Source organism: Littorina saxatilis, linkage group LG16 (assembly GCF_037325665.1).
Source record: "Littorina saxatilis isolate snail1 linkage group LG16, US_GU_Lsax_2.0, whole genome shotgun sequence".
Taxonomy (NCBI): domain Eukaryota; kingdom Metazoa; phylum Mollusca; class Gastropoda; order Littorinimorpha; family Littorinidae; genus Littorina; species Littorina saxatilis.
The window spans coordinates 34,504,358-34,517,378 of NC_090260.1; the positions used below are offsets into that span (position 1 = coordinate 34,504,358).

Sequence of the window (13,021 nt, forward strand, 5' to 3'; positions counted from 1 at the left end):
CGCCAATTTAAGACTTGCCTCCCTGTCAAGACCCTGTTTCCATGGTCGGTCGTTTTGTTCATATACCTCTGTAAACTTACCCCCATTTTAAGACTCCCTCCTTTTTAAGACCTAATTTTCTTAAATTCTTGGAGGTCTTAAAAGGGGGGTTCCACTGTACCAGAAACTTGTAGCAGCGTTTTACAGGAGATTTTGCATGAGCGTAAGAGAGTTAGGTTAGAAGGAATGTGGATGCTGATTTAGTCTGGTGTACATTCTTGAAGCTCTGATGCCACTAACGTGGATATGGATCATACAGTTTGATGCCAAGACATGGAAATAGCTAGTTTCTCCTCCAAAAACGTCGTATGGCTGCCTAAATGGCGGGGTAAAAAACGGTCATACACGTAAAATTCCACTCGTGCAAAAAACACGAGTGTACGTGGGAGTTTTAGCCCACGAACGCAGAAGAAGAAGCTAGTTTGACTTTTCACACAGGAATTCTAAGATACAGTTGTCACCTAATGGAAAAACAATTCTGAAGTACATACATGTGCTGTATTACCATACCCAACAGGTTTTTGAGGGGATTACAGTCTGTGCCAATCTACATGTAATTCACACTTCAAATTTGACCTTGTGCAAATGATTGGATCCATGTAATGCTAAACGAATAGATAACTTACTGATTTATTTTTGCACCCGCAAGCTGCAGATCTCAAGAATTTAATTATGCATCTGATGACACACTCAATTTGTGCTCTGCACATCTCCATACTGAGATATGCATATCAGATAACTTAAAGTCTTGTTGCAAAAGAACTTCAGGAATGTCTTGACATTATTTCCGAGTGACCTCATGTCACCATGCTTAATGCTTTCAGAACATGTTGTAACTGTTTGTTATATTAAGTGCATGGTTGTGCTTATTCGCTTTAATATAACACTGTGACAAGCGTGCATGCTGAGTGGTGTGTGTTGTTTGGAAAACGTCGTAATCTCAGCATGGTTAAAAGGATGTTATCTTTGTTCAGGAAACTTTGTAACTGTTTCATGTTGTATGTATTTATGTTTGTATTTTTTTTTACCTGTAGTGTCCCAGTGGTTTTTGAGCCAGTTATGTTTTTATCTTAAAAAGTTGTTTTGATATTGTCAAATAACATATTGTATGATGACTGCCATTTCCAGACTTTGAAGGTATGCATACAAATATCACCGAGTTCTGGCATTTTGGGTTCTACTTTTCCTTGTTTCTTTTGTTTGTTTGGATATTAAGTTTCCCCAGAAGACTGTTATTTCTGTTCTCAGTGTGGTTCCTGTTTTCTATGCTCACTTTACCAGTTTGAATACTTTCTCCTTTGCTTTTGCACAAATGTGCGTACATCTGTTTTTCATTTCCAGCCTTTCTGTGCCTTATATAATGAGAATAAGAAGAACGATAATTATAATGATTTTGGTAACAAATAATGATAATAATAAAAAGATATATTTAATAATAACAATAATAATAATAATACAATGTAATGATCATATTAATAATATTAATCAATAAAAATAGTTATAATAATTGTCAGTAAGTACTAGTGTTACATAATCATACGAAAGCATTTTATTAAATAGAGTAAGTATGCTAAAAGTGGGTAATTGTACATTTGAAGTTGGGAGTAAGAAAATCCAAAAACAAAGAGACTGCCAACGTTCCAAAATTCAGAATCAAAAAACAAGAAAGGTAGGTTGCTGGAACGTTTGTTATTGACAAAACAATACATTCACAGATATTTCCACCCAACAGTCTTTTAAGTGAACAGAAAAAACAAATATTCACACAAAATCGTCAGGAAGCCGAGCGAATCAAATACTTACTTACTGAAAAACATACTTACTCTATTTAATAAATTATTAAATTGTATATGCACCAATTTTGCCCAAAAGTTTGGGGTGGGCGTTTACTTCGTAATATCGAAGATCCTCAGTTTTTTTAGCCTCTACTCTCAGTCTTCAAGGGGCATAAAGGGAGGGGGGGGGGGGGGGGGGGGGGGGAGGTGGGGGGGAATTTAGGCAAAGAACCATTTTTCTGTCGGAGTGAAAATTTTAGAACAATTTTTATAATATGGGTGAGCCAGATTCTGTTTCCAATATACTATGTTTTTTGTGTGTGTTCTTTTGTGTTTTTTTTAAATTTTTATTCAATTAATAAAACACAAGATAACAAACATAGTAACTGTATTTTCTGTTTGCATACATACTCTCTCATTTACATGCGGTTCAGAAAAACTTTTACATTATACAAAAGGACTGAAAATAGTCATACGTGAAAGAAATATACGTGTCAACATGTGTAGCATCAAAATGATCATATGTCATCATATATTGATCTTTTTAAAAACAATATTCGCATCATAATGTATGGCTGTCTTTACCTTATAGTATGTATCCCTCCCTGTGACTCCTCCTTCAGGCCTAGTGTGAAGTACCTGCCTCTTGTGAGACCATTAGGCTTCTGCCAACACATCTGTATTACCCCCTTTTATTTCCCACTTGACCTCCATTGCCCCTTCCCTCCCTCCCCCCCCCCCCCCCCCCCCCCTCCTTCTCTTTATTTCCTGTTGGCACATTGTTGTTTACAGATATTAGGCGCTTACAGTGAATCTGTGTCGTTTTGTATTGTTTAATTTCACCCTTTATCTTGTTCACTTTCTCTCACAATCAAAAAACAAGTACATGTATGGTACATGTATGTTATTTGAACGTTTAATTTATGACAAAACGAAATGTTACAATGACAGTACTTCGGCCCAGCGGTCTTTTGAGTGGACATACAGACTAACACTTAACTTATGATATGATACAGATAATGAACTTAGCTGACTTTTTACACCCCCGGTATAGGGGTGTGTAAAGGATTCGGTCGATGTGTTTGTTTGTTTGTTTGTGTGTTTGTGTTCGCATATAGATCTCAAGAATGAACGGACCGATCGTCACCAAACTTGGTGAACAGGTTCTATACATTCCTGAGACGGTCCTTACAAAAATTGGGACCAGTCAAACACACGGTTAGGGAGTTATTGCTGGATTAAGATTCTACAAGGACTTATAGAGGGACATATTAATGGTCAAAGGGAAATAACCTTCTCAGTTGGTGGCAGTGAGAATGGTAAGGATGGGGGTGTTTTTCCTACCTCGGAGGAATTTCTTGTTTCTTCTCATTTTCACTCACATAGTGATTGTCTGCAAGGCATGCTAAAGTCTTTGTCACACACACACAGGAATGGGAGAATAGGAAGAAAGAGAGATAGGAAGGAAAGTCTGTAATATTTGTATTTGTTTTGATTGTTTTTCATTTACTCACTGTTTTCAACACTGGCTTGTCTGTTTGCTTTCAGAGTATGCAGGTATGGGGAGTATGCCACAGTTAAAATCTTCTTTTTGTACCCGACACACTTTTCATGACTGCAATGAAAGCACTTTTCATGACCCACCAATTTAACATCCCCCCCCCCCCCTTTAAAGACCCTCCCCCCCACACACACGCACCGCACCTCCCAACCCTCACCTCCCATCTTCTCCCCCCCTTCCCCACCTTCTACGCCTTCTCCTACCCACCACCACACACACCCCACCTCCCATCCCTCACCTCCCATCTCCCCCCCCCCCTTCCCCACCTTCTACGCCTTCTCCTACCCACCACCACACACACCCCACTTCCCATCCCTCACCTCCCATCTCCCCCCCCCCCTTCCCCACCTTCTACGCCTTCTCCTACCCACCACCACACACACACACACCTCGCATCTCCCCGCCCCCCCCCCCCTTCCCCACCTTCTACGCCTTCTCCTCCTACCCACCACCACACACACCCCACCTCTCATCCCTCACCTCCCATCTCCCCCCCCCCCCTTCCCCACCTTCCACGCCTTCTCCTACTCACCACCATACACACACACCACCTCTCATCCCTCACCTCCCATCACCCCACTCCCCTTCCCCACCTTCCACGCCTTCTCCTACCCACCACCACACACACACCCCACCTCCCAACCCTCACCTCCCATCTCCCCCCCCCCCCCTTCCCCACCTTCCACGCCTTCTCCTACCCACCACCATACACACGCCCCACCTCTCATCCCTCACCTCCCATCTCCCCCCCCCCCTTCCCCACCTTCCACGCCTTCTCCTACCCACCACCACACACACACCCCACCTCCCATCCCCCCCCCTTCCCCACCTTCCACGCCTTCTCCTACCCACCACCACACACATACCCCACCTCCCATCTCCCCCCCTCCCTTCCCCACCTTCCACGCCTTCTCCTACCCACCACCATACACACACCCCACCTCCCATCTCTCCCCCCCTTCCCCACCTTCCATGCCTTCTCCTACCCACCACCACACACACACCCCACCTCCCATCTCCCCCCCTCCCTTCCCCACCTTCCACGCCTTCTCCTACCCACCACCATACACACATCCCATCTCCCCCCCCCCCCTTCCCCACCTTCCATGCCTTCTACCCACCACCACACACCCCCCACCTCCCATCTCCCCCCCTTCCCCCCCTTCCCCACCTTCCACGTCTTCTACCCACCACCACCACACACCCCACCTGATTTACCATTACCCCCTTTTGATACCTTGCTTTGTCATACTTAGTTTATAACATCTGTACTTTGTCATACTTTGTGTTTATAACATCTGTACTTTGTCATACTTTGTGTTTATAACATCTGTACTTTGTCATACTTTGTGTTTATAACATCTGTACTTTGTCATACTTTGTGTTTATAACATCTGTACTTTGTCATACTTTGTGTTTATAACATCTGTACTTTGTCATACTTTGTGTTTATAACATCTGTACTTTGTCATAGTTTGTGTTTATAACATCTGTACTTTGTCATACTTTGTGTTTATAACATCTGTACTTTGTCATACTTTGTGTTTATAACATCTGTACTTTGTCATACTTTGTGTTTATAACATCTGTACTTTGTCATACTTTGTGTTTATAACATCTGTACTTTGTCATACTTTGTGTTTATAACATCTGTACTTTGTCATACTTTGTGTTTATAACATCTGTACTTTGTCATACTTTGTGTTTATAACATCTGTACTTTGTCATACTTTGTGTTTATAACATCTGTACTTTGTCATACTTTGTGTTTATAACATCTGTACTTTGTCATACTTTGTGTTTATAACATCTGTACTTTGTCATACTTTGTGTTTATGACATCTGTACTTTGTCATACTTTGTGTTTATGACATCTGTACTTTGTCATACTTTGTGTTTATAACATCTGTACTTTGTCATACTTTGTGTTTATAACATCTGTACTTTGTCATACTTTGTGTTTATGACATCTGTACTTTGTCATACTTTGTGTTTATGACATCTGTACTTTGTCATACTTTGTGTTTATAACATCTGTTCTTTGTCATACTTTGTGTTTATAACATCTGTACTTTGTCATACTTTGTGTTTATAACATCTGTACTTTGTCATACTTTGTGTTTATAACATCTGTACTTTGTCATACTTTGTGTTTATAACATCTGTACTTTGTCATACTTTGTGTTTATAACATCTGTACTTTGTCATACTTTGTGTTTATAACATCTGTACTTTGTCATACTTTGTGTTTATAACATCTTTACTTTGTCATACTTTGTGTTTATAACATCTGTACTTTGTCATACTTTGTGTTTATAACATCTGTACTTTGTCATACTTTGTGTTTATAACATCTGTACTTTGTCATACTTTGTGTTTATGACATCTGTACTTTGTCATACTTTGTGTTTATGACATCTGTACTTTGTCATACTTTGTGTTTATGACATCTGTACTTTGTCATACTTTGTGTTTATGACATCTGTACTTTGTCATACTTTGTGTTTATAACATCTGTACTTTGTCATACTTTGTGTTTATAACATCTGTACTTTGTCATACTTTGTGTTTATGACATCTGTACTTTGTCATACTTTGTGTTTATAACATCTGTACTTTGTCATACTTTGTGTTTATGACATCTGTACTTTGTCATACTTTGTGTTTATGACATCTGTACTTTGTCATACTTTGTGTTTATGACATCTGTACTTTGTCATACTTTGTGTTTATAACATCTGTACTTTGTCATACTTTGTGTTTATAACATCTGTACTTTGTCATACTTTGTGTTTAAAACATCTGTACTTTGTCATACTTTGTGTTTATAGCATCTGTACTTATGTCATACTTTGTGTTTATAACATCTGTACTTTGTCATACTTTGTGTTTATAACATCTGTACTTTGTCATACTTAGTTTATAACATCTGTACTTTGTCATACTTTGTGTTTATAACATCTGTACTTTGTCATACTTTGTGTTTATAACATCTGTACTTTGTCATACTTTGTGTTTATAACATCTGTACATTTATCTCCATTTATAGACTCCCTTTTTTCAAGACCTCATTACATTTTCTCCAAATTTTTTTTTTAGGTCTAAAAATGGGGGCTCTGTTGTAGAATTTGTAGGGTGGCTCTAGAAAACCTTGTAAAGTGGAGTTTCGTTGTGAACAAAAGGAGATTTTAATGTCATATACCCGAGAGAGAAAATGCTGAACAGCATTAAAAAAACATTTAGTTTGGAAATTTTGTAATTTTGAACAAACTGCCGGGACATATGGTACCGGCCCAGGGTTTGTTCAAAATATTAGCCAACATTCTAAATTGGAAAATGTATCATAATCATCCGAAATAAGCAATTAGGAGCTATGCAATACTTTTTATTTTGTATTAGTGTGCGTAATACTTCAAATTCTGAGCAATGACTTTTCCACCACAGACAGTTTCACTTTCAGCGTGTTGCAATCTGTGCATTTTTAAAAATAAATGTATTACAGGTTTTTGCCATCACTGTCACCTATCTTTTTTCACTATTCCTGGATTATCATCCTTAAATCCTCATATATTTGACAATCAGAATGAAGATATCATTGGGCTTAATCACCAAGAGAAATTATAGTCACTACACCTGGTACAAATGTACTGTGAGAGATAATTCTGGAATACTGCATACAGCCAGGAGATTAAAAAAAAAATTGGCTTTGAGTATTTGCTGCAGTTTCATTGAAGGGAACAGAAATACATGTAATCATAATACATGTACATGTACTTCAACTGAAAATTATGAGAGAAAAAATGTATGCCTGCTGCAATTCTGCAATATTATTATCCAAATCAGACAATATTGTGTTAATTTGTCCGTCTATCTGTCTGTTTATTTCTTTTTTTTGTTTTTGTTATTATTTTTTTATCATTATGTGTTGGTGCTTACTTCCCTGTTTCTAAATACTTTGTATTTAATTTGAACAAGTTGATTATTATCTTATTTTTCCCTGGTATTGAGATCATCAAGACTAATTGGTTGCTTTTTTATGAGTTAACTTAATGTAATTTAACATTGAAACCATTCGGCGTATTCGTAATTATAACATGATTGTGTTTAAAAAAAAACCACACACACTGACACACACGCTGATCATTGATATATCATGGGCTTAATGAATCCATGGATGATGGAATTGTTTGAAGTATATGTACTGTCAGATAGATGGAGGGATTTCAGTACACCAAGTGCTTGACTGAGACAATTGTATTCATGAGTCTTATCTTCATTCTTTCATTTAATATCAAAAAACAAGAAAGTACTAGGTTGTTGGAACTTTTTTGATTGACAAAACAATACGTTACATTCACAAATATATCAACCCAACGGTCTCTAAAGGTGGTCGTCTACATTTTTTGCTTTTTTTCAATAACCTTATGGTTAGATTTCGCTAAAAAGTTATGTCAGATGATGAATGAACCATGGGGAAAAAAGTTATAGAAACAAAAATATGTAAAAAAAGATTTTATTTTTGGGTAGCGTGACTCACGCTTCCAATATTTAGTTTTCTGTTTGCTGAGAACGTGTGCTTTGCCTAAAAATACTGACCAATCAAAATCATGTCACTATGCTTAAGCCACGCCCAAACAAGTGCAGCAACAGTTTGACACTGGAGCGCTGTCCACGCTTTTTTTTAAACGCACGAAATGCACAGGATTTGAGAGGAGTTTTGCGCTTGGCATTTTCCAAATAAGGATATCCTACTATGAGTACTACGCTGGAATACTACAATGAATTTTCAAACGGCTACACTGGCTTCGTCTTTCCTGATCGAAAGGGGGTGTATTGTTGATAATTGTAGATAATAGACTCTGCATTTTAATGGTCAAATGGCGATTTCGGTATAAAAATGTAGACAAGGACCTTGAAAGTGCACAGACAAACAATGAGTAACAAGAACTTGGCTTGATCCAATGTTTCGGCCGCTTGTTGGGAAAGTCCCAAGCGAATGGATTGTTTCATTTAATATGTTTGAACACGCATTTTATGATGTACAGTGCTTACAACTCTGTAAATTGAATTCCAAAGCCTTGTACACTGACCATCTGCACCTTCTATCTACATTCATTTCAATTCCATGTAGACTCTGCTGTTTTGATTCCTTGCTGCCTATGATCACATTATAATTAGCAGAGTACTGAAGTGCGTGTGTGCGTGTGCAATCGTGTGTGTGTGTGAGAGATAATTCTTATCTATGACGTTTGAGGATGCAGTCATAATTTTTCTATTTATGCGTTGTTGATGGGGATAGAAGACAGGTGTGTGTGTGGGGTAGGGGGGGGGTTAATGTATTCATTGAAGCTTTGAGAGGTTTACTCTAGGTTTAAGTGATACAAAGCCTGGTCACTAACATTTGTATTTTCATCCTGCATGTTAATTCCTGTGTGTCCTTATCTTATGCCTGCTAGTGTGTGTGTCTGTGTATGTGTGTATATCTCTAGCTGTGTGTATCCATGTCTCTGTATGTGTCTGTGTGTCTCTCTGCCTCTGTGTGTCTCGATCGATTTGTGTCTGTCGCTGTGTGTCTCTCCGTCTCTGTCTCTGCTTGTGTGGTTCTTTGTCTCGATCGTCTTTCTGTCTCATCTGTCTGTGTATGTCTCTGTGTCTATGCCTGTTTGTCTCACAGTCTCTGTACTGTCTGTGTCTCTCTGTCTATCTGGCTCTGCATGTCTCTCAGTCTCTGCCTGTGTGTCTCTGTGCCTCTGTACTGTCTGTGTCTCTCTGTCTATCTGGCTCTGCATGTCTCTCAATCTGTGTGTCTTTGTCTCTATCTCTGTGTCTCTATCTGTGTTTTAGTGTCTCTGTCTCTGTGTCTTTTTTTTGGCATGCATCAGACCCCAGCTCTCTAACGCGTGTTGCATCAAATGTCTTCAGATTTCAATGATGATGAAATGGAGCCTGAGCTTATGGCTGTAGCAGAGCCTGACAAGACTGAGGGAACTGGCAATGTAAGTTTTAAAAATATATATTTTGTCATTTTTAGTGTGTATTGTTATTGGATTATGGATGAATTCTGTCATTGAAGCTCAGGTGTACTTATGAGAAAGTGTGTGTGTGTGTGTGTGTGTGTGTGTGTGTGTGTGTGTGTGTTTTGAATCTGCAATCAGCTGTGTTTGTGCTTGTGCCATGGGAGTTTGTTCACCTGATATTGTTGTTGTTGTTGTTGTTGTTGTGGTTGTGGTTGTTGTTGTTGTTGTTGTCTTTAGCCGTATATGCAAGGAGTGTATGGAAGTATGAGTGTTTCCACACCAGGACAAATTCCAATGGCTGTTATGCTATATGGTGACATAAATTCTTGTTCTTGTTCTTGTTATTCCTTTTGGTAGAGATAGTAGACAAAGGGACAAAGTGTCCTTTCTTTGGAGGTGTCCTTACATTGCAGGTACATGTGCCCGTTAGTCTGTATAGCACACACTGCTGTACATGACTGTAGTTGATGTTGATGTTGATGTTGCAGAATCTTGGAGTGGATGACATGGCCCCACGGCAACCTACACCCATGCCACTCAACCAGCTGGCCCCGCCCCCTTCCCAGGACCAACTGTTTGGTAAGTGTCAGGTTTAAATGTTTTCATTTCATTTTTTCATTTTCATTATTTTATTGTCCCATCGCTGGGAAATTCGGGTCGCTTCCTCCCAGTGGAAAGCTAGCAGCAACAGAGTCCAGCTACCCAGGTGTATGGGTGTTTAGGTGTAATCAGCCACTTGCACTTATGGCAGAATGACCGAGGTTTTTACGTGCCACAGTGGTGACACGAGGTTGGAACATGGATACCGTCTCTGAATCTGCACATAAAGTTGATCCGTGCCCGTCCTGGCCCGGATTCGAACCTGCGACCTTAGGATCACAAGTGCAGTGCTCTAGCAAGTGAGCTACCGGGCCCCAGGCGACTGTTAGAATTAGATTATGAAAGTGAAAGAGTTACACCTAGTCTATAACAACCAGCCGAGAGACTGACAAAAAGTGGTCATTGTAGACCGGTGGTGGCCGTAAAAGGGTGAATTTTGATGGAAGGAAAGTTGTCGGGGATTCTTTCGGGGTGTATTATTTTGGTCTGTTGCATGGTTGTTATCCAGAGATGGTTGCCAAGGCCAAGGCGGGTTCAGCTGCATATTAAAGTACTTTCCTTTTTACTGAGGATTTGTTTGTTTGTTTGTTTGTTTGCTTAACGCCCAGCCGACCACGAAGGGCCATATCAGGGCAGTGCTGCTTTGACATATATCGTGCGCCACACACAAGACAGAAGTCGCAGCACAGGCTTCATGTCTCACCCAGTCACATTATTCTGACACCGGACCAACCAGTCCTAGCACTAACCCCATAATGCCAGACGCCAGGCGGAGCAGCCACTAGATTGCCAATTTTAAAGTCTTAGGTATGACCCGGCCGGGGTTCGAACCCACGACCTCCCGATCACGGGGCGGACGCCTTACCACTAGGCCAACCGTGCCGGTAATTTACTGAGGATACTGGTACGGAGAAAAATTCTTGAGACCTCTACTGGATGCCGATAAATTGCATCTAGGTTTTCATTTCATTTCATACTTTATTATTCGTCAAGCGAAATGGCCTAGTGAATAAGATATCAGCCTCCAAAGTAGAAGGTTGTGGGTTCAAATCCCGGCGGTGCCTGGTAGGTTAAAGGTGGAGTTTTTTTCCGGCTTCCCAGGTCAACGTATTATGTGCAGACCTGCTAGTGCCTTATCCCCCTTCGTGTGTACATGCAAGCACAAGACCAGGTGCCCACGGAAAAGATCCTGCAATCCATGTCAGAGTTCGGTGGGTTATAGAAACATGAAAATACCCAGCATGCTTCCCCCGAAAGTGGCGTATTGCTGCCTAAATGGCAGGGTAAAAACGGTCATACACGTAAAAGCCGTGGGAGTTCAGCCCATGAACGAAGATCAAGAAGAATACTTTATTATTCCATTGCTGGGTAATTGGGATTGCGTATAAGTTCCAGTGGAAAGCTAGCAGCAATCAATCAATATGAGGCTTATATCGCGCGTATTCCGTGGGTACAGTTCTAAGCGCAGGGATTTATTTTTTAATTTTTAAAATTTTTATTTTATGCAATTTATATCGCGCACATATTCAAGACGCAGGGATTTATTTATGCCGTGTGAGATGGAATTTTTTGACACAATACATCACACATTCACATCGGCCAGCAGATCGCAGCCATTTCGGCGCATATCCTACTTTTCACGGCCTATTATTCCAAGTCACACGGGTATTTTGGTGGACATTTTTATCTATGCCTATACAATTTTGCCAGGAAAGACCCTTTTGTCAATCGTGGGATCTTTAACGTGCACACCCCAATGTAGTGTACACGAAGGGACCTCGGTTTTTCCTCTCATCCGAAAGACTAGCAACGTTCTACCCAGGTGTGTGCTTGTTTAGGTGTGATGAGCCACCTGCAGCACATATTTGGGAGCTTGCGTTGTACTTGTTTGTATACTTCTTACTTAGCTTTATTGAGGGGGGACGGGGGAGGGGTTGAAATTGTTCTCTAATTTTGTTTTCAGCCTTAAAAAATTCTGAGAAAATCCAGTCTTAAAAAGAAGAGTCTTAAATTGGAGGTAGATTTACAGAGGATGGGTATAAGAAAATCTTTTTAAAAAAGCAAGGTCTTAACGAAAACGAAAGTCTGAAATTTCGGGGGTCTTAAATGGGGGGTTCCACTGTAATTCCAATCATCTTCACTTTTCTTCCTTTTGTCATGCAGGAAACATTGAGCAGCTGAAACAGCAGCACGAGAAAGAAATGGCGGAGTTTGAAAAGGCGCAGGAGACAAACAAAGCGCGTATGGAGCAGGGTCTACAGGAGAAGCTAGCCGCTCGACGTAACCGCCGAGCTCGTGTCACACCCGAAACCGAAAACTGATCATGTTGTGTGTTAAAACGCCCTACTTTCTTTTCTTTATTTGTTCGTCTTCGACCCCCACCGTCTTTATATCAGGGAGCCTCCCCCGAAATCGGCGTTTGCTGCCTGAATGACGGGGTAAAAACGGTCATATACGTAAAATAAAAAAACACTCGTGCAAAAACATGAGAGAAAGTGGGAGGTTCAGCCCATGAACGAAGAAGAAGATGAGGAGCCAATGCTCCACTGAGCGAAATTCTGTTTCTCTTAATTGTTTCATTATTAGGCCCAACAAATAAAACCATGTGTTCTCGATGGCAAGCAACAAAATTAGGGTCGATATGTCAGTTACTTGTTTAGTTAATTTCTTATTTACACAGGCGTATCTTGCTTTTGGGGGCTGTAAATACTGCGAGCTGTGTCCCCTAGATGTAAAATGAGTCTGCAAAATCACGTTTTGTCATTGTTATTATAATGTTGGGTTGTTTTGGTTGTTTTGGAAGGGTCAAACAAAGTTCCAGGGTCAGTAGGAACAAATAAAGAGTAATACCTAATATACTGGACTCGCAACGAAATATACAAACAAATGACAATGAACAATGTTTCGACCTAATGGTCTTCAACAGGTTAAAAAAAATGAAAACAACAATAAGTCGGTCTGGGAATCAAAAACATTGAATTATTTTTTCTTGGCCTAATCTTTCCTGGGCCTAATCTTTCCTGGTTTTC

The 13,021-nt window shown here is 40.1% G+C and overlaps 1 protein-coding gene across 2 annotated transcripts in view; it reads left to right on the forward strand.

Annotated features, from left to right (window-relative positions):
- The window catches only part of LOC138950909 (M protein, serotype 2.1-like), a 36,222-nt gene extending 23,493 nt beyond the window's left edge, over positions 1 to 12,729 (forward strand). For both annotated transcript variants that reach the window (XM_070322612.1, XM_070322613.1), the window contains exons 8-10: positions 9,298 to 9,371; positions 9,881 to 9,971; positions 12,156 to 12,729. In XM_070322612.1, the coding sequence (XP_070178713.1) occupies positions 9,298 to 9,371; positions 9,881 to 9,971; positions 12,156 to 12,313 (323 nt within the window). In that variant the 3' untranslated portion in view covers positions 12,314 to 12,729. The remainder of the gene's footprint in view (positions 1 to 9,297; positions 9,372 to 9,880; positions 9,972 to 12,155) is intronic.
- Positions 12,730 to 13,021: the final 292 nt, after the last annotated feature.